Source organism: Nyctereutes procyonoides, unplaced genomic scaffold (genome assembly GCF_905146905.1).
Source record: "Nyctereutes procyonoides isolate TBG_1078 unplaced genomic scaffold, NYPRO_anot_genome, whole genome shotgun sequence".
Lineage (NCBI taxonomy): Eukaryota > Metazoa > Chordata > Mammalia > Carnivora > Canidae > Nyctereutes > Nyctereutes procyonoides.
The window spans coordinates 70,816,162-70,840,690 of NW_026575146.1; the positions used below are offsets into that span (position 1 = coordinate 70,816,162).

At 41.3% G+C, this 24,529-nt stretch overlaps 1 protein-coding gene across 1 annotated transcript in view; it reads right to left on the reverse strand.

Moving 5' to 3' along the window:
- LOC129500085 (zinc finger protein 160-like) overlaps nucleotides 1–24,529 on the reverse strand; it is a 43,821-nt gene that overhangs the window by 12,136 nt on the left and 7,156 nt on the right. Inside the window, 5 exon segments of the mRNA XM_055310215.1 lie at nucleotides 6,287–6,413; nucleotides 13,127–13,216; nucleotides 13,282–13,512; nucleotides 19,230–19,635; nucleotides 19,637–21,149. Coding sequence (XP_055166190.1) covers nucleotides 6,287–6,413; nucleotides 13,127–13,216; nucleotides 13,282–13,512; nucleotides 19,230–19,635; nucleotides 19,637–21,149 — 2,367 coding nt within the window.

Genomic DNA, 24,529 nt, shown 5'->3' on the forward strand with positions numbered 1-24,529 from the left:
CCTGAGATCACAGCCTGAGGTAAAACTGAGTCAGACCCTTAAACAACTACAAACCCTAGATGCCTCTAAGACCAGCATTTTTCTGATACCAAACCAGGCAAAGACATCACAAGACAACTACAGAATAATATCCCTTATTAATATAGAAGTATGTCTTCAACAGAACACCAGCCAACAGAATAGAAAAGGTTTTTTTTTTTTTTTTTAAAGATTTTGTTTATTTATTCATGAGAATACAAAGAGAGGTGAGAGAGAGACAGAGGCACAGGCAGAGGGAGAAGCAGGCTCCATGCAGGGAGCCCGATGTGGGACTTGATCCCTGGTCTCCAGGATCACGGCCTGGGCCAAAGGCAGGCGCCAAACCGTTGCGCCACCCAGGGATCCCCCTAGAAAAGTATTATTAAAATTACACAATATAGGGGCGCCTGGGTGACTCAGTTGAGCGTCTGCCTTCGGTTTGGGTAGTGGTCTTGAGGTCCTGGGATGGAGCCCTGTGTTAGGTTCCCTGCTCAGTGGGGAGTCTGCTTCTAAACCTTCCTCTGCCCATCACTCTTCTGCTCCTGCTGTCTCTCTTAAATAAATAAATAAAATCTCAGGAAAAAAAGAAAAAAAAAAACCTTACACAACATAAATAAGAACTTGTTCCAAAAATTCAACAGTGGAAGATTCAACATATAAACATCTATAAACGTAATGGCCCATATTAACAGTAAGACAAATGGAGAACACCTCCAGAAAAAAAAAGAAAAAAGAAAAAAAACCACCTCCAGAATGATCTCATTGTATGCAGAATATTTGAAAAATTCTAGAACTCTTATGACAAAAACTCTCAGCATACTCAGAAAAGAAAGGACTTTTCTCAACCTCTTAAAGATTATTTATGAAAATCTACAGCAAATATCCTAGATGAAACAGTACAAATTTCCCTCTGAAGTAAGAAATAAGACATGGGGGCAACCTGGGTGGCTCAGTGGCTGAGTGTCTCCCTTTGGCCCAGGTCATGATCCTTGGGTCCTGGGATGGAGTCCAGCATCAGGCTCCCCACTTCTTCCTGTCTCTGTGTCTCTCATGAATAAATAAATAAAATCTTTTAAAAAAAGAAAAAAATCATGGACATCCTCTTTCACTAATGGTATCTAGCACTATTCTGCAAATTCTAACAAGAGTAACATAACAAAAAAAGTACAGATATTAGAAGAGAAAAAGGAAAATGATCTCTGTGTGAGTATGTCGTAATGTATACATACAGAATTCTACGAAATACCCACTGAAAGACATGTTATAAATGACGTCAGGAAAGTTGCAGGATACAGTATCAACACTCTGATGTGCTTTATATACTGTAATGAACACCTGAAGAGGAAATTCAAAAAGTGGTATCATGTATAATGTACCACCCAAAGAATAAAATACTGTGAAATAAATTAACCAAGGAGGTGAAAGACCTCTAAGACTGAGAATTGTAAAACACTGCTAATAGAAATTAAACATATTTAAATAAATGGAAAAGACACAGCATACAATAGACTGGAAGATTTCATATTTTTAAAGATGGTAATATTGACCAGAGATTCTATAAGACACTATCAAACTTCTAAAAACCATTTTTGTAGAAGTGGAAAACATGATCCAATAAATATGGAACAGCAGTGGGCCCAAAGGGTCCAGACAATATTGAAAAAGAAGAATTGTATAGAATGGATAGACAAAAGGCAGGCTGGTAGTTTCCAGGGACTGGGGACAGAGGAAAATGTGGAGAAACTGCTCAATGGGTAAAACAGTAAATTGGAGTGCTGGAAATGTACAACAAGATAGAGGTAGTAGGGGGGTCCCTGGGTGGCTCAGTGGTTTAGTGCCTGCCTTTGGCCCAGGGCATGATCCTGGAGTTCAGGGATTGAGTCCTACGTCAGGCTCCCTAGATGGAGCCTGCTTCTCCTTCTGACTGTGTCTCTGCCTCTCTCTCTCTCTCTCTCTCATGAATAAATAAATAATATCTTAAAACAAAAATAAAGATAGAGGTAGTAGGTGAACAATTGCTAAATGCATGAAAGCCAATGAATTATTTACTTTAAAATTAATTTAATGTTAATGTTAATTTTATGTTATGTGAATTCCACTCTAATAAAGTGTTCTTTTTAATTAAAAAAAAAAAAGTTTTTTTCTGAAGACTTCATTTGAGAGAAAGAGCACAAGCAAAGGGAGAGACAGAGGTAGAGCAAGAAGCAGACTCCTGGCTAAGCACTGAGCCTGACATGGTGCTAGATTCCAGGACCCTGTGATCGTGACTTGAGCTGAAGGCCTAACCAAATGAGGCACCCAGGCACCAGCTAAAGTATTCTTTTTAAACTAACGATCTAAGTCATTAATTTTGGAAAATATCTAAAAATAAATATTTTCCAATTGTAGTATGTTAAAATTAGAAACTAAGTCTGGGGGCAGTCCTGGTGGCGCAGCGGTTTGGTACCGCCTGCAGCCCAGGGTGTGATCCTAGAGACCCGGGATCGAGTCCCATGTCGTGTTCCCTGCGTGGAGCCTGCTACTCCCTCTGCCTGTGTCTCTGCCTCTCTCTATGCCTCTCTCTCTTTCTCTCTATCTCTCAATAAATAAATAAAATCATAAAAAAAAAAAAAAAGAAACTAAGTCTGTTACTATTATGGAAAAATAATAGTTTCTCTTAGGATGGCTTCCTCTCATTACCTGAAATTCTATCATGGATATCTCAACATAATTCCACACATGAAAAAGACATGAGGTGAGGGATCCTTTTACTATATGTAATAGTAAACATATAATTATCGTGAATAAATAAAAATCACTATGCATTTGCCCAAAATTAGTAAATCCTGAATTAATGAAGATTATCAAGAGACTACAGATAGGGAGATGATTCTTAAAAGAAAACATCTGGGGCAGCCCCGGTGGCGCAGTGGTTTAGCACCGCCTGCAGCCCGGGGTGTGATCCTGGAGACCCGGGATCGAGTCCCACGTCGGGCTCCTTGCATGGAGCCTGCTTCTCCCTCTGCCTGTGTCTCTGACTCTCTCTCTCTCTCTCTCTCTCTCTCTCTCTCTCTCTCTGAGTTTCTCATGAATAAATAAATAAATAAATCTTAAAAAAAAAGAAAAAAGAAAAAGAAAACATCTGAAACAAAATTTAAAAATCTATAAAATTCATATAAAGTAAAAAAAAATTATGTTTAGACTAAAATATACCAAAGAAAAACGAAGGTGTCTCAAGTAACTAATTATGTATGAACTGCCTCTAATTCCGGGATGAACACAGTCACTTACAAACAAAAATATATTCTCAAGACATCCAATATTCCCAATTTAAAAAATCCAAACTCATTCAAATGAGAAAAGGCTTTTTAAAAGTTTTTTTTTTTTTTTAAAGTAATCTCTATGCTCAACATGGGAGTTTGAACTCGTGACCCTGAGATCAACAGACTCATGCTCTTCCAACCAAGCCAATCAGGCAACTTGAGGAAAGGGTTTCTTAATAATTAATTATATATCAAGAAACACTCCTAGAGAAAGGATAACTACAAATATATTTTCCCTATTCTAGAGGTTATATAGGTTTTGGGAAAACACCCAATCAGCTATAACCCTTAACATTCAGGAAGGAAATCTTATAAAATATATAAAATAACATTCATTTCCTGATCAAATAGTCCCACAAACTACAGGTATAAAATAAAAACCACTGATGATGAGTATCATGAAAAACACATAACCAATGATGAAATACATAAATAAAAAGATCATTTGCAATACATGCAAATCAAAGGAACATGCAGATCAAAGGAACAGCAACTACAGAAATGGGGTAGAGCTCAACAAGGTAGGCATCATGAATTCATAAATTCACTCAAAACAATAAATCAACAACTTATTTGTTGAGGAAAGAACAGCATACATATGGAACGAACACTTACATGAACAATTGTTCAGTCAGCAGTATCACAGATGGGGTTATGAAGGCTGACAATTTTTTTTTCCCTAAAATAAACTCCTGTACTTGTTCATGCTAAATCAAGAGGGATGATCCTTAATGTACTGCATCAACACTGCCACAATGATCTTGAGAGATACTTCCATGACACACGAAAAGCCAGAGGAGGGATCCCTGGGTGGCGCAGCGGTTTAGCGCCTGCCTTTGGCCCAGGGCGCGATCCTGGAGACCCGGGATCGAATCCCACGTCGGGCTCCCGGTGCATGGAGCCTGCTTCTCCCTCTGCCTGTGTCTCTGCCTCTCTCTCTCTCTCTGTGTGACTATCATAAATAAATAAAAATTAAAAAAAAAAAAATTATAAAAAAAAAAAAAAAAAAAAAAAGAAAAGCCAGAGGAACAACTGGAGCCATAAGCCAGACTCTCAGGCTATATTCAATATCAGCATCCAGAACATGTTGACCATTATGCTCAGATGCTCCAGGGCCCATGTCTATACTTCCGAGGATATGCGGTGACATCTAAATATAAGTATTATTCAATCAGAATGTTCTTTGACCCAGTAACACTCCTCATGGGAGACTTCACCACAAGCTGTCCAGCAACTAAAGGCTGGGTTATCACAGCAGAAAATATGAGAATAAATTTTCAGACACTGAGGAACTGTAGTTCAGAACCAAGAAAATTTCAGAGGCAAACCATCCAAACTTATGAGACCAGGAAATCAGAAGAGCCAAGACTTTCCCACACTCACAGACTAAAGAGGAACTGCAAAAGGGAGACAAAATAAAAACAGTAAACTAAAATAAAGGGGTTCAACTCTGTGGGATATTCAAACAGGACCTGGGGTCTGCCTGTAGTCTTCAGGCTGAGGGCCTGAAGCCTGAGATATACTCCCCTTGAAGGACTGGGAATCAAACAAAGGTTTTCCTCACCCATTGTCTATACAGCACTGCTGAGTAGCAATCTCAGAAGAACGACTCTATTCCTAGTACACATGCCACTGAGGGGTGAAAGTGGACATGAGGATATGGTGGAGGCACAGCACAGGCAGAGGGCTTGAGAAAGCACATGCACCTGCCTCGAGCCCTAGACGCAAAAGAGCAGCCAATGTTTCTACCATGATAGGTCACTCAGCACCTGAAACTGAATGCAAGCTGGAGAAAGCCCACAGTCAGGGTGAGGGGTGGCATCAGATCAGATATGTGTGACTGACCAGAGAAGGAGAGGCCAAAGGAGGAAGAATGGCCCTCACAAAGAGCACTCCATGTGCTCCTCAAGGCTGAACCACTAAAGGGCCCCAGGGGCAGAAACCAGCATATCTGGTCAGGATGAAGACTTTGCCCTTGTTGTGGATGAGAGCTGCAGTACCACTGAGGAGGGCAGGAAACATACATACAAAGAAGAGAGTAAGGGAGGGACAGAACAGGTTCCTTTGAGAGTCCATGAAAAATCAACTCTTCTTTTCAAACCACCTATCCCATCTGGGGAGAATATACCAAATGGCATTTCAGGAAGTCACTTCCTCTCTGCCACCTGACTCTTACTGGTGTTCAGATCTTTGACGCCTTCCCACGCACCTGGGTTTTGCTGCTAGTTTCACCCCACTCTTGAGGTTACAGAGCTCTCCCTTGCTCCACAATGGCGTTAATATTCAGCTCAGAAAGAGATTCCTGCTGACATGGAAACCAGTAGATGATGTCCTGGGGTATTCCCAGCCCTTTGTCAGCTGAGACCAAGGACATTCATTACAGATGGGTCTAGAATAGCACTTCACAGATTTGTTCGCTGACACTTTTCTTCCAAATGCTTAAAAATGTTTGACACATACAGATATCCAGCTCTCTTCCCAGAACTACTGAATCAAAATTATAGAAGTAGAGACACCTGGGTGGCCGACTGAGTGTCTGCCTTTGGCTCAGGGCATGATCCCGGGATCCAGGATTGACCTGTGTCGGGCTCTCTGTGGGGAGCCTGCTTCTCCCTCTGCCTATGTCTCTGTCTCCCTCAATCTTTCTGTATCTCTCATGAATACATAAATCAATCTTTAAAACAAACAAAAAAAAATTATAGGAATAATACCAGGCAATCTGGTATTTTTAAGTTTTGACATGAGGTCTTGTTACTCCTCAACCTCTAGCACCACCACTAACCTGCAAAAGTGGGAGGTGGAGAGGTAGGCTAAAATCCATATGCCGCAATGGGAAGCTTTTTATTTCTGAATCAATAGGACTTCAATCTCAGTGAAGCAGGGCAGGAACTTCCAAGAAACTCCCAATAGAAACACAAAGATACCCCAGGACAGTTCTCAACCTCTGTAGGGAAATTAATCCTCACCCAGGGAGACCAGGTTCCTGTAGTTTTCCAACATCACATCCCTGTACAAGGCCCTCTGGGCAGCGTCCAGGCACTCCCACTCCTCCTCAGAGAATTCTATGGCCACATCCCTGAAGGTCAATAGTTCCTGAAATGAAAGCACATTTCACCACGAGGCCATCAGGAGAGTACTTATTTCACAAAAATGAGAGGAGGTAGAAGGGTCAGTTAGAATTGAGTGCCGGAATAGATTCATTAAAGACCATTTGAGCAAGTCATATGTCCCTGATTTTGATTTATTAAACTTGACCATCACAGCATTTCCATCAGCTAAACTGAGGATTTTACAATACTGTGACAGATAAAACACCCAAATGCAAAAATATCGACAAGTGGTAAAATATATGCAAGTTCTAGGTAGTATGTCGCATATACTAAATGACAGGTAATTTTTGTGTTAGCTACAGCATGAGTAGTGTCTCAGCGATGACTATACAGTCTATATAACAGTGTCAATGAAAGGTATAAATTGCAAAATGGGAATCTCTTGATAGAACCATCTAAAGTACTGAACACTCCGTATATAGTAAGCATTATTCTAATGCTTTACAAGCATTAAACCATATAAACACATTGTATCCAATTAAATTAGTATTTCTTCCCATCTTGCACAGGACCCAAGTCTGTCACATATACTCTAATGAACATGCCCCATATTAAACAGGTAATAAAATGAAACAAGGGGTCGGGCTTTAGGATGGAACCCACACCACCACACGGTGAAGTAACAAACACAACAGTAAAAGTCTGTTGACAAAGAGGGTTTGCTAATGGAGAAAACCTGACACAAGTCCAAGGCTGAAACACAAACCTGGATGAAAGGCCAATATACATACATGCATACACACATGCATAAACACACTATTTTTACTGCTATTAACTTTTTTATGTGGTACTATAGAAAATATTTAAAGCCATGAAAAATATCTCAGACATACTGTCAAGATAAAATAAAGGTTATTTATGAGATGATAACATCTTTTTTACATACTACAGGCTCTGGCCCATACACACTTTTGCACACAGGAACAAACACACACTGAAAATAACTGAGATCAAAGCTGTAGTCTCTAGATGACACCTATTTTTAGAATATCTCTTTGTTATCCTTTTTTATCCAAGTTCATTTGAGTATTTCTGGTACAATAAACATGCATAAATTGTATTAAACGTAAAGAACACTGTCAGTGTTACTCTATTTAGCCTGCTTACACAAATAACGCTGTGAAAAATTTTTTTGGAATAACATTTCACTTCTACCTCCATTAAATAAATGTACGGAAGTGTATGAGCTGGAATGCACATGCAGAGAGCTGCTGAAGGAAGGCCCTGGGGTGAATGTGAGCAAATACATCAGGAGAGACACTTGAGAGGGAAAAGAGCTAGCCCAAGTGGAGGTGAGGACGCAGAGGACAGAACAAGGAACTGAGCTAGGACTTTACCTGAGAAAGAGTCATTCCTGATTCTTAGGCTTTCCTCCTCTGCCTCCTCTGGGCTTCTCTTCCAGGCGAGATGGGCCTTGAGACAACAATCCTGAGTGTCAAATATACACTGTTTAGCGCTTAGTCAACGTACACGTTTCTGTGCCACAACCACACACACAGGAAGATTTCCCCACGTGGTAGTCAATCCTCTGCTGCCCACTGCCACAGGAGGAATGCAGGGACAGTAGACTGCTACACAGAGACCAGCAAGTGAGCATTCTGGCCTCTTACTGCAGAACTCACTTCCCTCCTGGTGAAGCACACACCTGAGCTGCAGCAGTGGGGATCTATGCACCCTCCCTTTAAAGTCACAGACCCACCCTGCTAACCCCCCATACAGAGGACGAGGACACACAGCACTTTCTACCTCTCTCTAGATCAGGGGCTGCTTTCAGTCCTCATTAATGGAGGAGCCAGAGCCCTGGGGCTTGATGCTGGATACAGAGGCTGGCCTCTATTGCTCCCAAACACAAGAAGAGAAATCTCTGTGGACTGGGCATAGGAAGATTATGCAAAATGCCTCAGCAATGCAATGGCAAGTCAGGGTGGAGCACCACTCCAAGGAAACCAGCTGCCCACCCCACCCACCTGTGGTTCTGCTACCTCCTAGGGCCCTGTCCCCTGTATCTAGATGGTGCAAGAGGAAGGAGCAGAGAGACTCATGCTGAACAGGCATTACAGGCCAGAGCATGGAGTGGGGATGAGGCTGGAATGGGACATGGCAGTGTGCGAGATGGCCTCACTAGAAGGTGATATAACAAAGACCTGGAGAGGAAGTTCACCATGTACATTCGAGGAATTTGAGAATTCTAGGCAGAGGGACCACCTTAGGAAAGCCCTAAGAGGGAGTCCTGACCCTGGCCCCAGGAACAGCAAAGATATCTGTGGGCCTCAATCCCAGTGAGGGAGGAGACCAGCATGGGATCAGATCACAGAAGTAGATCAGGAATGTCCAGCGTGGTCTTCTGACACTGTTCTCCTCCACCCCACGTGAATCTTGGAAGCCGTGTACTCTTTCACCGATATTGCCTTTTTCTCCCCCTCACTATGTATTACAAAAAAATGTAATGTGCTATGTATTTTGAAAGCCTGCCAAGATGGTCACCAAAGCCCAGGAAGATGGCACTACTCTGAACTGGGAGGTGGAGGACCACAGGGAACACAAATGGAACACCTCTAGGAAACAGGAGGTCATGTTTGGACACTGTAAGTGGAGATGTCCCAATAGAAATGTCAGAGACACAGTTGGACAACACAATCTGGCATTCAAGGCAGAGGTCTGAAATGGAATGTAAACCTGGGAGACCTCAGGGTGTTTAAAGGCCAGAGATAAGGGGATATCAAAAGTCCCTGGGTGTACAGAAGAGGTCCATGACTATCCCATGGGGTGCTCTTCCCATCAGAGAACAGAGTTGAGGAAAAATCGGCAGAGGAAGTGAATCAGCTGAGAAGTGAACAGAGTGGAGAGAAGAAAATTAAAACACACACAAATAAAAGATGACATCTGTCAATACTGGATGTCCCGAAAGTCAGGATAAAATATCTTTAAAATAAGGAGAGATTACTGTTCAACATGTTGCTAATCAGATAGATAAAGACAGTGAGTTAGCCAGTTTTAGAAAACGTAAAAGCACCAGATCAGTTTCCTGTCCACAATTTCTTTGGGTAGGTACCCACAGGTGGATCTGGTGGATTATCTGAAAATGCTGTTTATTTTTTTAAAGAAATCACTAACATTTTTTCAATAGGGAACACACCATTTATAGTCCTTGGAGTAGTGCACAATACTTTCAGTTTCATCCCATTCTCTCCAGTGCTTATCATCTTTTGAACCGTACCCATTTTTTTTTTTAGCATAGCCCCACAAGGGGGCATGATTTGAGTTGCAGTCCCCTAATCATTAGTAACATTGAGCATGTCTACATGAACTTACTGGCCATCCATCTGAAGAAATATCTATTGTGGTCTTTTGCCTATCCTTTTTTTTTTTTTTTTGCATTAATCTATTTTTCTTTTGTTGTCTTGCTTTCTGCTGTCATATCCAGAAGTCTGGATTTTTATACATGAGGGCGATGGGAAGCCAGTGGAGAGTTCAATGCCAGGGTTTGACAAGACCTGACTTCAGATTTACTCTGTAAATGTATCCTCTGGCTCTGAGCCTAGGCCTTGCCTCTTTCCTCACAGTATTTTTCATTGTTGTTGGGTTAGGACCAACTTAATCTTCTAATCACAACTGTAACCATCCTGCAGAAAAATACCACACAGACACACATGCAAAATTTCAGTTGCTTTAGGGATCACGGTCATTCAGATTTCCTGCTCTTGTCCTTCATCTCCATGCTGCAGCTGGGTTCACCAAGCCCTAGGAGGGAAGCCTTTTCACAAGTTACCTTGAGAACACCTGAGTTCAGTGGGAACTACATGTAACTGAATTTTGGAAGGGTGGCCTAAATGAGGCATGGGGCACTTTGCCTTTATCCTTATCATCTCATGTCTTTTTCAAAAAGTCCATGTGCCTGGCTGTCTCAGTAAGTACAGCATGGGACTCGAACTCTGGATCCACAGAGCAAGCCCCATGTTGGGGTGGAGCTCACTTAAATAAATTGGTAAATAAATATAAAGTGCACTCCCTTAAAAAAAAAAAAAAAAAAAAGGACACACACGCAAAAAAAAAAACCCCAAAAACATTAAAAAATGAAAAATTCCAGAATCATCTAAAATATGCCTGAGCAAAAGAAACTTCTTTCATGGTCTTAATCAATGGGGAAATATTTTTTTTAATATATTTTTTAAATTTATTTATGATAGTCACACAGGGGGAGAGAGAGAGAGGCAGAGACACAGGCAGAGGGAGAAGCAGGCTCCATGCACCGGGAGCCCGATGTGGGATTCGATCCCGGGTCCCCAGGATCGCGCCCTGGGCCAAAGGCAGGCGCCAAACCGCTGCGCCACCCAGGGATCCCAGTGAGGAAATATTTTTAACATGATAATTCAAAAAATGATAAATCAGATTTAGTACTGAATACTGTGAAAGTGGATCAGCTACGGAAACAAACTCTGAGCCTATTACTTCACCATGAATAGATCAGTTCTACTGGAACAAAGTTCATAGTCCATCCAGCCCACCTTCATTATGTTCATACAACGGACCTGTGGGACCTGAAGGGAACATCTATTTTGGAGCTGACATCTTACTTATTAGACCAATCACATCAAGGAAGGAGAGATGCTGTCAAAGATTACACTAACTTACTAAGCTAGGTTCTGATTATGTAGATCATGGACACCCTTACCAGATACACACTGTAATAGTCCAAAATCATTTACTAACGACAAAGGAATATTCCAACATATGGTAACAAGTAGAAAGAACGCAGGGCTTGTCACTTGAAGCACATAAAAAATATTTTTTAAAACCAGGTTGGAATTTTTTAAAAATCTAGTATCTTCTGGGGTCAAAGCTTTAATTTCTTTTTCTTTTTCTTTCTTTTCTTTTCTTTTTTTTTTTTTTTTTGAGAGGGAGAAGGTGAGAGAGTATCCCAAGCAGACTCCACCCCCAGCACAGAGCCTTAGCTGGGGCTCTGACGACCCTGGGATCATGATCTGAGCTGGTATCAAGGGTGTCAAGAGTCAGATGCTTAACAGATTCAGCCACTGAGGCAACCCATGGGGGTCAAAGCTTTCACCATAATGCAACCACCTAGTATTTAGAAAAGATTCACAAGAGCTGGCTTAAGATGTCGCCAAAGCTTATCGCAGAAGCTTGTAATGATTCTTTACAGAATAGATGTCCAATACACCTCAATTTGGTTTAAAAAAACTAAATGTAAACGAAGTAGCAAGAAAAAGTAAATCCATTTAAAAGAAAAAGAAACACTTTTAATGTTGCTTTAAAAAGCATCATGCACGGACTCATTCTGTAATTTGTAATTCTAGGCCATCTTCCCATGCCATCCCAGGATAGGAGGGTGACCCATAAGACTAAGACAGTCTCTCTCCTCTCTCTGGCCAATTAAAGGTAGCAAATACAAGCTAACTTATAACGCTAATAATTATAAAGCACACGAGCCTTACAAGCAGTTCTGTAATTTTCTTTCTCATCTGTTCAATTCAACCAAGCAAATTTAAAGTTGAATGCCTAATGGAGACACAAGTCCCTGTATCACAACTTAATCACCATGTCCCATTAACCAGCACCCACCCAGATCTGGGTTCCCCTGCTTTCTCTCTCCGAAGGATTTCTATTCATCTGTTCGGGTCTTTCTCTCTCCTGATTCTGGCCGCTGGTTCTCCTTTTCTGTGATTCCCCTGTCTCCTCTCTTGCTTTCTCTCCTTTTCTCTCTTCCTTTCCCTACACCAACACTTTCTGGGGAACTCTGGAAATCCTTAGTTGCTTCCAAGCGCTCCGACCGTTGGGATCTCTACATATTTCGGCCTCGCCCCCCCCCCGCCCCGCCCCACCGGTGTCCCTCTGCTCTCCCCGTCCCCTCCCCTCTTTCCTCTTACACCGCCCCCCCCCCAGCTCCGACTCACTGGCTCCCCGTCTGGCTAAGCTCTCGCACTGCCGCCGCTTTCTGTCCCCGCATCGCCTGCCCACAGCTTTTTCCTCCTTCCCACCGTGCGTGGGAAGTTCCTCGCCCTTGCTGCCCCCCTTCTGTTCACCAGGGACCCCTCCTAGGGGGTCCCCTTCTTCTGGAGCGCCTCCCTTTCCTCCACATTTCGCGGCGACGTTCCCGAGTTCCTGTCTTCCGCCCTTAGGGCCTCGTCGCCAGTCCCTCCCGCATCCTCCAGCTTGCCGTATCTTTACGGACCCTCTCTCTGATCTCTCTCCTCTCTCCCTCTTTCTCCCGCTCCTCCTCTCCCTCGTCGGCCGCTGTCCTGGCCTCCCTCCCGCAGCCACGGCTTCCACGAGGCCCCCCAATCCTCGCCTGGGGGAGGGGACCCGCTCCGTGACTCCCCGCCGCCTCCCGGACCTAAGTCCCTCCTGAGAGCCCGCCCCGAAGAGAGGGCCCTTCCCGGGCATCGGTCCTCTCTCCACAGGCGGGGCTGCCCCGCGGAGACCTCAGGAGGCTGGGGGTCTGCGCAATCCCAGGGCCAGGGCCAGCCGCCGGGCCGGGCTGCGGGGCGAGGCGCACGCGCCCCTCTCCCTGTTCTCACGCGGCGCGAGGGGCAGGGGCGCCGGGGACTGCGTGGGCCCGAGGCTCGGAAGACCCCAGGCGGGGATGGCCTCTGCACCAGCTGAACCAAAACCAGCCGGACCTCCGGGGCCGCAGCGCCGCCCGCAGGGATCCGTGTCTCTCGGCGACGCGGGACTTACCGCGGTGGGAGGCGCAGGTGAGGGGACGCTAACGTGCGTGGAGAACCCAGGCTCCAGGACTGTAGGCCTGGAGACTGAGACTGTGACGCAGAAAAGAGAATGTTAAAAAAAAAAAACATCTGAAACCTATTTGACCCTCGCTCCCGTGCAGCTACATCCGGGTTGGCGGAAAACTGCGCGTGCGCGCGGTTGGAACGCCGGAACTGGGGAAGGGGCTGTGGGTAGTGCTTCCGGTAATGGCGCTGGCGAACGGTGGCGTGACTCGGAATCGTGAGGCCCATGGCCCGGATTAGGGCGGAGTCTAGCGGAGCGCTTCCTGCTGCGTGGGGAAGCAAGTAGCGTCCGGGCCTCGCTGTGGAATTCGCCCGGCAGGATGGGCGGAACTCCTGGAATCGAAGGAAACCGTAAGGTTTGGAGCCAGTAAGACCTCAGGGAGGAGCCGGATGGAAGTTGGGGGTAGAGCTTCCAGCACTGGGCGAGCTGGAAGGGTATCTGCGTGGGCCATCCGGTGTTAGGCCAAGACCCTTTGTCCCGGCCAGGGTTGGGCATGCACGGATTGTCGCCAGCGTTCAGCGAGCCCCAACGACCCCAGGCTAGAACGGGGTCTGGATGGGGCATGGTTTCCTCGCCCCCAAGTACCTATCTTTGGAATTTCTGTCCCTTCCAGTTTCTGTCAGGTCTAGTGTAAGGGGACTGCTGCCTGCCCTTGTCTTCAACGGTTTGAGATAAAGGTCGGCGTTGTGTAAGCCTCTTGTGAAAGCTGAGGTGGTTACGTTTTATCAAGGTGAACGTGGCCTCTCTCATGAACTGTTTTGACTAAAGTTTTGAATGTGGAAAAAAAAGAACCCTCCTGCACTGTGGGAATTTACATTGGTACAGGCTCTGTGGAAGACGGTATGGAGGTTTCTCAAATAAAAGTAGAACAATATTGTAGCATTATTTATACAGCCGAATTATGGTGAAGTGTCAATTAATAGAGGAATGGATAAGATGTGGTATATATACACACACAATGAAGTATTACTCAGCCATAAAATAGAGTGAAATCTTGCCATGTCTATCAACAGTGATGGTGCTACGGGATATCATTCGGAACAAAATACATCAGAGAAAGATAAATACCGTACGATTCAACCAACAAAATAAATGAAGAAAGGAAAAACAGAGATAAAAAAAAATTCTTTGGGATCCCTGGGTGGCGCAGCGGTTTGGCGCCTGCCTTTGGCCCAGGGCGCGATCCTGGAGACCCAGGATCGAATCCCACGTCGGGCTCCCGGTGCATGGAACCTGCTTCTCCCTCTGCCTGTGTCTCTGCCTCTCTCTCTCTCTCTCTGTGACTATCATAAATAAATAAAAAATAAAAAAAAATTCTTTGAACTACAAGGTACACACTAAGGGATGCCAGAGAGGAGGTCATTGGCGGTGATGGGAGAAATGGATGATGGAGATTAAGAGCACAGTTATGATGACCACTGAGTTATGTACACAATTGAATCATTGAAAGTATACCTGAAGTGGTATCACATTGAATGTTAATTATGTTAGTATTAAAATAAAAAAACTAGGGGTGCCACGGTGGCTCGATTAAGTGTAGCTCAGGTTGTGTGATCCTGGAGTCCTGGGATTGAGCTCCATGTTAGGCTCCCTGATTAGTGGGGAGTTTCCTTCTCCCTCTGCCATCTCTCCCCCACTCAAGTGCGCACACACTCTATCTCAAATAAATAAAAAATAAAAACACTTAATGCAAATAAACTTCATTAATTGATAGACATGTGCATCCTCAATTGGCGAAAAGTACTTCATGATCTGGGACAAGGTCCTCTGTGGGGAGTGATGTGGGTCCATGCCTGGATCCAGGAATGTCTTCTGAATTAAAATGTGAACAATTTAAGAAAGGAGCGAACCTGTCTTTGCAAGGGAATGAAAACTGAAATGTGAAATGCAATACTCTACTAATGTGAAATATGCCATTATTGACCAACATTTTTCAGAATATCATTTTCATTTCTATCCCCATTCACCATGTACTCAATCCTGTGTTCTAGAGCCGATTTTAGGCACAAGATCTACAGTGTGGGAGATGGGGGTTTAGATTTGATATTTAGGTGACCAATTGCTGCTTTAAAAAATTTATTATTTTTAAGTTTTATTTTATTCATATGAGAGAGAGGCGTAGAGACACAGGCAGAGGGAGAAGCAGGCTCCATGCAGGAAGCCCGACGCAGTACTTGATCCGGGGACTCCAGGATCACGCCCTGGGCCAAAGGCACTCATTCAACTGCTGAGCCACCCAGGCTTCCCTTAATTTTTTTTTTTTTTTAAATACGGGCAACCCCGGTGGCTCAGCGGTTTAGCGCCACCTTCGGTCCAGGGCGTGATCCTAGCGACCCTGGATCGAGTTCCATTTCGGGCTCCCTGCTTGGAGCCTGTTTCCCCCTCTGCCTGTGTCTCTGCCTCTCTCTTCTTTTTGTCTCTCATGAGTAAATAAATAAAAAAAATCTTTAAATTAAAAAAAATATATATATATATACCTAGAGTTATTCTTTATCAGTGTATTACACACCTGAGGTGTCTGATAACTTGAAGTAAACCTTTGTGACATCATAATTCATTTCTCAGTAATTTCTAAATATAATTGCAAATTCCCTTTAGTTTTTTTTTTTTTTGGCGATTTTTTATCTGTATTGAGAAAGTTAAGACTTGGGTATGTAAAATTAAACCCCATTTCTGAGGGAAAAATGAAAACACATAATAGAAAACGTAAATACTGTTTGGGCCATAGCAGAACCCAGAGAATACATTGTTTTAATTGACAAATTCTGGGTATTTCATAATTGACCTTTTGGTACAACATGACCTATTAAATTTACTTTTATCCAAAGTAATATATTTTCATAAAAGATTATATTTTGGCACTTTTGTTTCTCTAATTGTAAATGTTATGTCAGGTGTGCATTACAGTACTGCTCAAGTATATATTCTTTAGAAGACTTGAATTTGTCATTTAAATTTTGCAATATTTTAGGGCCATTAATAGGCATATGAGTTTTCTTTATATGAGCACTAAGGAAAGTGAAGCTTGAATATCAGTTTTCCAAATCTGATTTATACCTTCAATAATCTTGAAGTCAATATCCATGAGTTAATATCTACATGTTTCTCTAAAACCCATGCATTAAAGATGAATTCTACAGTAAGAATTGATGATAAAGGCATTTTGGATAAAAAGACTTTTAATATGTAAATATATAAGGTTTCACTTCTGTGTACATTATGTGTTTCATAAGTGATAGCCTCTGATGTTCATCATATTTGAATTAATATATACTAAAGTTTGAGTATCATTACTCAGAAAATTCTTAAGTTTTCATTTGAAAATTAATACTGTGGTGATCTCACAAGGATTGAATTTTGGATGAAAACTTTGCCACATATATTACATTCTAAGATTTTTTTTAAATTTTTTTTTTATTTATGATAGTCATAGAGAGAGAGAGGCAGAGACACAGGCAGAGGGAGAAGCAGGCTCCATGCACCGGGAGCCCGACGTGGGATTCGATCCCGGGTCTCCAGGATCGCGCCCTGGGCCAAAGGCAGGCGCCAAACCGCTGCGCCACCCAGGGATCCCTACATTCTAAGATTTTGCTGAGGTATTTATTGATGTTTAATGTTTGACTAGGTTAAATACAGTGCCCCACTGTGTATAATTTTAAGATTTCTCCAGGAGGAATTTCTGATTAGTGAAGAATCATCCTGTCTAAAGACTTTCCAAGTTCATTACTTTTAGGGTTTCTTTGTAATATGTAGAACTGTAGTTATCAACAAAGAAGGGATCAAAACTTTTCCACCTTTATGCAAATGTTGGCTTTGACACTAGGAAGCATTCTTTCAGGTTGTGACTCTAAGAAACCATTTTGATAGATTTCTTTATTTGATTACATTTACAATGTGTATCCTGTTTTAAATGTCTGTGAATAACTTAGATATAACTGGAAGAGATTCTCCTCCTATAAATCAAATCATTTCATGCATCTGTTTCCTGTACATTAAAAAAAGATACAGTGCTGTGGATAAATTTGAGGACCTTTAGAGGGTAATTATACAGATTATGCTGTATTACAGAATACTGCCTACCAGCTATATTGGCATGAAAGAAGTTTCACAGCATGGACTCCCATGATCACAAGCAAATAAGTAACTTGTGGAATTTTCATCAAACTCTTAACAGTTGGGGAGAAGGCAATTATACTTGAAAGTCATGAGTCCATTTTGTTTATGGGGAATTTTCCTGTTTGTAAAATTTATTTTATCCTGCATTGTAAAGCTTTCCATCATGTTACATTCCCTATGGATTCTATCTCTCATGACAACTCCAGGCTGTAGTACAGTCATGGAGCTGCATCAGCCATGTGTGGAAAAGGGATACAGGAAAAATTAATCAGGTTTGACTAAGAAATAGCAGCTACCATGTTACCTTTCTCCCCCCTCAGGAAAACCCTTCAGGAAAGGACAATTAACACAACATAATAATCTGTGCTACAAGGACAGTTAATGTCTTTATTCCTCACAAATCTGAGGGTGTAAACTACTACTTCCATTCTAAAGTGGACTAAGGTACAGTATTGATTTGAGTAACTTCACATCCTGTTTAGTAGCAGACTGGGAACTTAAACCTACTGGAGGTGGGAACAAATCATATCATGTTTTCAACACAATATATGGAAAAAGGTGGTTGATGGTGTTCTTCCTATAATCTAGATCTACATTTAGGTGTTTTCATAAGCTGTCCTTCTTTATTTTTTTTTTAAAGATTTTATTTATTTATTCATGAGAGACACAGAGAAAGAGAGGCAGAGACACAGGCAGAGGGAGAAGCAGGCTCCATGTAGGGAGCCCGATGCGGGACTTGATCCTGGGCTGAAGGCGGCACTAAACCGCTGAGCCACCGGGGCTGCCCAGCTGTCCTTGTTTAGATTCGGGTATGCTATTTATAATTTTGTCTGTGTCCAAGTCCCATTTATGTATAGAGATTTATTCTATATGGCAATACCAGTTATGCATAAAGCTTCTGAGTTTTTTCTTTTTTTAAGGATTTATTTATTTAGAGGGAGAAAGAGACTGAAGAAGGGAGGGGCAGTGGGATAGGGAGAAAGATCCTTAAGCAGACCCCACACTGAGTGTAGAGCCAGATGCAGGGCTTAATCTCACAACCCTGAGATTATAACTTGAGCTAAAAGCAAGAGTTGGACATTTAAGTGACTGCCTCACCCAGGTGCCCCAGCTTCTGAGATCTTAATAAACTGCAGAAACTCTGACTGCCACATAGTACAATAGTAACATGTCCTCATGACCAAGCTGGACTTAATAACTATAAAATCTGCTTGAAATTAGTACAGTAACGGAGTGCATTCTTTTTATTCCAGAAACAAAACAGAGTGGCACCTGTCACCACAGCATTGAAATATTATTTTATGATGCCCTTATGTATGGTAGATAAGACACAATATGAAACTGTAGCAAGGCAGCAGGCTACAAGGCTAAGGATCAAAAATTAACTGCCTTCCTAGATACCAAGATACTTAATGTTTAAGTGAATTGATGATTAAAAATAAAGTACCATTTACATTAGGACCAAAACAAAAGGTACAAGCACAGACACTCATGAAGACATAACATCAATAACAGATTTTCAAGGCCAAAGTCCATAATAAAGTAATCTCATCAAGAAATCTGAAAGACTGGGACGCCTGGGTGGCTCAGCAATTGAACATCTACCTTTAGCTCAGGGCATGATCCTGGAGTGCCGGGATCAAGTCCCCCATCAGGCTCCCTGCATGGAGCCTGCTTCTCCCTCTGCCTATGTCTCTGCCTCTGTCTCAATAAATAAAATCTTAAAAAAGATACGTAAAAGACTAAAAAAATAAAAAATATATATAAAAGATTAATAAAAAAATCATATAAACTGAAGATTAGTAGGTCATTCCACAGATATTGCTGCTCCTTTGACACCCATCACCCATCATTCTAAAACATTTTGACTTTTAATTTTCCTGTAGAGTGTAACATTTGATTTGATTAATCTTCAAGTAAACTTAGTTCATACTGCTAGAATTCTCTGATGCATAGTACATTGTGAAACCTGCTTAAGCAAGATACCCAGCATTTTATTTGTAAGGTTTTCTCCAACATGAAATCTTTGGTGAATATTGAGGCTAGGCCATGGCATGAAAGCTGTGCTACATTCTTTGGTGAGGTTTCTTTTCAGTATGACTTCCCTTAGGACTCCAAAGGTGAGACTATTTAGTAAAAGCCTTACCACACACATTACATCTATGTCTTCACTGTATGTATGTATATTCTGGTATCTGCTCAGGCTTGAACAGTGCTTAAAGGATTTGCAACATTCACGACATTTAAAAGTTTTCTCTCTGGTATGAATTCTCTGATTCCCAAGGTGTAAACATTTAATAAAAGTCTTACCACACACTTTATACTTGTATTTTTACTCTATGTGTATTATGGTGTTTGTTGATGCTTGAGTAGTGTTTAAAGGCTTTACCACATTCTTTACATTTATAAGGTTTCTCCCCAGTATGAATTCTTTGGTGAACAGTAAGGCTTGCATTCTGACTAAAGGCCTTTTCACAAACATTACATTTATAGGGTTTCTCTCCATCATGAACTCTCTTATGTTGAGTAAGATTGGAACTCCTGATAAAGTCCTTGCCACACACATTACATTTGTAAGGTTTCTCTCCAGTATGAATTCTCTCATGACTCCAAAGGTATGACCGTGTGGTAAAATCCTTACCACAGTGATTACACTTGTAAGGTTTCTCTCCGGAATGGATTCTCTTATGTTGAGCAAGATTTGAACCGCTAGAAAAGGCTTTGCCACACTCACTACATTTGTAAGGCTTCTCTCCTGTATGAATTCGCTCATGACCCCAAAGCTGTGAAGGTATCATAAAATTCTTACCACATACATTACATGTAAATGGTTTCTCTCCAGTATGAATTCTCTTATGAATACAAAGGTGTGAACGTGTGGCAAAATCCTTACCACACTGAATGCATTTGTAAGGTTTTTGTCCAGAATGGAAGTTCTTATGTTGAGCAAGATATGAACCATCAGAAAAGGCTTTGCCACACTCATTGCATTTGTAAGGCTTCTTTCCATTATGAATTCGCTCATGACCCCAGAGATGTGACTGTGTGGTGAAATCCTTACCACATACATTACATTTATATGGTTTCTCTCCAGTATGGATTCTCATGAGATTTGAGAACCTCTTAAAGGCTTTGCCACACTCATTACTTTTATAAGGTTTCGGCTCAGAATGAATTCTTTGATGATTAGCTAAGGTTGAGCAATGGCTAAAAGTCTCCCCACACTCACTACATTTATAAGGTTTTTCTCTTTTGGGTGTTTTCTGTTGTTGTGTCTGTAATGAAGGATGCATAAGAACCTTCTCGTATTTATTTAAAATGTTGGTTTTGACACTAGAAGGAATTCTTTGAAGTGGTGAAACTGAGGACATTTTGGTAGACTTCTCAACTTGATTATTTTCATAAACTTCCTCATGGGTTTGAAATCTCTGCAGTTGAGCCATATGTGAATGAGAGCTTAATCCAAGCCTATTGTCCAAAGGGTTTCTGTACTTGCTTCCTGAATAGCCCAGCTTGTTTTTTAGTGCCTTACTCACCATACAATGTTTGTAACATTGAGATGTACTTCTTCCTATGGAAACATTGTCTTTTACAGGAAAATCATTATAGAATTTATGATCTTGATGTTCTCTATAGATGAGATTTTTATAATGGGTTGCAGTGTCTTCTTCATATTTTTTTTCTTCAGATAACCACTGAGTCCCAAATTTGTTCACATCTTGGACTTTTCTCAAGTCAAAATCATCAAACTGATGACTTAAGTGTCTTTCCAAAATTAAAGTTTGGAGTAATTCTCCATTACTTAGGTCATCTTTTGGTGGTAATTCTTTTCTCACACATATAGTAGGGATATCTGTAAGATATAAAAAATCATAAATTCCTATTAATCAAAGTTTGAAAATGGACATTTTATAATAAAAAGTATTATACCAAAAATAAAACTCATAATTATAGAGTTATTACATTTGTCAACCATGGTGTATGCAAATGATCAGAAATGCAAAGGATGTAAGATTTCTCAGTAAAGAAAGGCTGATTACAGGTACTTCATATTATTTTCAAGGAAGCCTATTTATAATGCTCTGTGATCAAAAGTTATGACAGCCCTGAACACTTAGGAATTTTCTACAGGTACCTCAAAGACCAAAGCAACCCTACAGGAGGCATAAAGCTGGCTCATATTTATTTTTTTTAAAGATTTTATTTATTTATTCACAAGAGAGGCAGAGACATAGACAGAGGGAGGAGAAGCAGGCTCCTTGCAGGGAGCCTGACACAGGACTCGATCCTAGGTCTCCAGGATCACACCTCAAGCCAAAGACAGATGCTTAATTGCTGAGCCACCCAGGTGTCCCAAGGCAGCTCATATTTAAAAGAAACATATATCTAATTATCGAATACTTACTATACATAACAGTAAAACAAAGTTTTAAGAATAATAAAATATTCTTCTGATACTTGCTATAAAAAACTACATCCATGCAGAATAGGCATACTGCAATGTTAATATTCAGAGTCATGTGCTTATATTCCATAATATATGCTATAATTATCTATTAATCATGAAAAAATAAACATTTTAGTAACCCTAAACAAATATAGCAATTATTAAGAAATGTGTATATTTGTAAGAAATATATATAAATGTTAGAATTTTAAAAATTAGCCTATAATAAAAAAAGAAAGGTTGTATTTCAGAAGACACATACAATATCATAACTGGAAAATATGTTAAAATCACCCATTTTGAAATAGAAGTTCTGATAAATATGTAATATTTCAAAGATGACAATGGGGCTCTGTGACATGGAAATGGCAAAGAAGGGAACTCCAAATGTACCTCCTCTACAAAGGCAGAAGTGAACTACCAAAACATTTCAGAATCAACTTTATAAGAACTCTGGAAATTAATTACAGGATTCCAGCAATATGGCACACTCTTTTTTTTAGAGATTTTATTTATTTGAGAGATAGCATGAGCAGGGCAGGGGCAGAGGGAAGCAGTCACCCTGCTGAGCAGGAAGCCCAATGTAGGGATAAATCCTGAGACCCTGGGATCACGACCTGAGCCAAGGCAGATGGCTCAACCACGGAGCCATGCAGGTGTCCAAATAAAATCTTAAAAAAAAAAATTATGCATGAGTTTCCTTGTATTTCTGAGGTGACCACAGTCACTTCATAACAAAAGCACAGTCTCAAGATAGCCAATATGCTCAATTTTATAAATCCAAATTCATTCAAATGAGAAATGTATTTGTCAATAAGAAGGTATTAACTCAAACAAAACAAATGTAGGAAGGATAACTATGATTATATTTTTACCAAATTCCAGAGGTTATATAGATTTTTGGATAAAGCCTGCTCCTTGATACCCCTTAGCACTCAGGAAGGAAATCTTGTAAAATATATGAAACATTCATTCTCTAACCAAACAGCCCCACAAATTACAAGTATCAAAGAAAGAACTCTGGTGAATATCATCAAAAGTACATAATAAATGATTAAATACATAAATAACTTCATTTGTAATACATGGAAATCTGTGGATCAATGTAACAGTATTTGCTGTATGAACTACAGAAATGGATTAGAGTTCAATAAGGTAAGCAATGTGAACTCAAATTCCCTCAACACAGTAAATCAACATTTTATTTGTTGAAGAAAGAACAGCAGCATACATACAGAATGAACACTGTTGCATAAACAATAGTTTGGTCAGGAGTCTTTTAGATGGGGTTATGAAGGCTGACAATTTTCTCCCTAGAATAAATTCCTGTACTTGTTCACACCAAATCAAGGGGGATGATCCTTATTGTACTCCATCAACATTGCCACAATGCCCTTGAGACACACTTCCATGACACCAAAAGCCAGGACAACTGGAGCCATAAGCTAGACTCTCAGGCTGCACTCAATTTCAGCATCTGGAATACTCTCTACTCAGTGCTTCAGAGCCCACGTCTCTACTTAACAGGATGATGCTGTGACACCTAAATGTAAGTTTTCTCCATCCAGAATGTTCTTTGAGCCAGTAAAACTCCTCATGGGAGACTTCACCACAACCTGTCTAGCACTGAAAAGCTGGATTATCATAGCAGAAAATACAAGGATAAAATTTCAGACACTGAGGAACTGTGGTTCAGAACCAAGAAAACTTCAGAGGCAAAACCATCTAAACTTATAGGAGACAAATCAGGAAAAAACCAAGGTTTTTCCCACATTCACAGACTAAAAAGGAGCTGCAAGAGGAAGACAAAAATGAAAGTAAAGTAAGGGGTCTGATTTTCGTGGGATGTTCAAAGAGGATCTCGGGTCTGACTACAGAGTTCAGACTGACGGCCTGAAGCTTGAGGTACAGTCCCCACGAAAGACTGGGAATCAAAGGTTTTCCCCAACCCACTATCCTGTACATAGAAGAGAGTGAAGGAAGGGGAGAACAAGTTACTTTGAGAGTCCATGAAAAGTCAACTCTCCTAACCATTGCTCTCATCTGGGGATAATATCCCAAATGACAATTCAGGAAGACAATTCCTCTCTGCAATCTGACCCTTACTTCTGTTACATCTTTGACACCTTCCCACCCATCTGGGTTTTATTGCTAGTTTATTGTTTGTTTGTTTTTTTAAGATTTTACTTACTTATTCATGAGAGACACAGAGAGAGGCAGAGACATAGGCAGAGAGAGAAGCAGGGTCCCTGTGGGGAGCTCGATGAACTCTATCCCAGGATCCTGGGATCGTGGCTGGAGCCAAAGGCCATAGCTCAACCACACAGCCACCCAGGCGCCCCTGGTTGCTAGTTTCTCCCCACTCTTGAGGTACCAGAGCTCTCCCCTGCTCCACACTCAAGTTCATATTCAGCTCAGAAAAAGATTCTTGCTGACATGGAAACTGGTAGATGATGTCCTGGGGTTTTCCCAGCCCTTTGTCAGCTGAGACTAAGGACTTCAATTACAGATGGTATAGAATAGAATTACACAAATTTTCTCAGTGACACTCTTCTTCCAGATGCTTAAATGTTTGACGTACACAGATATCTAGCTCTCTTCCCAGAACTACTGAATCAAAATTACAGGAGTAAAACCAGGCAAGCTGGTATTTTAAAGTTTTGACATAAGTTCTTGTTCCTCCTCAACCTCTAGCACCACCAATTTGCGTGATTATCTCGGTTTAAAATCCAGGAACCACATCATGAAGCTTTTCATTTCTGAATCAACAGGGCTTCAATCTGAGT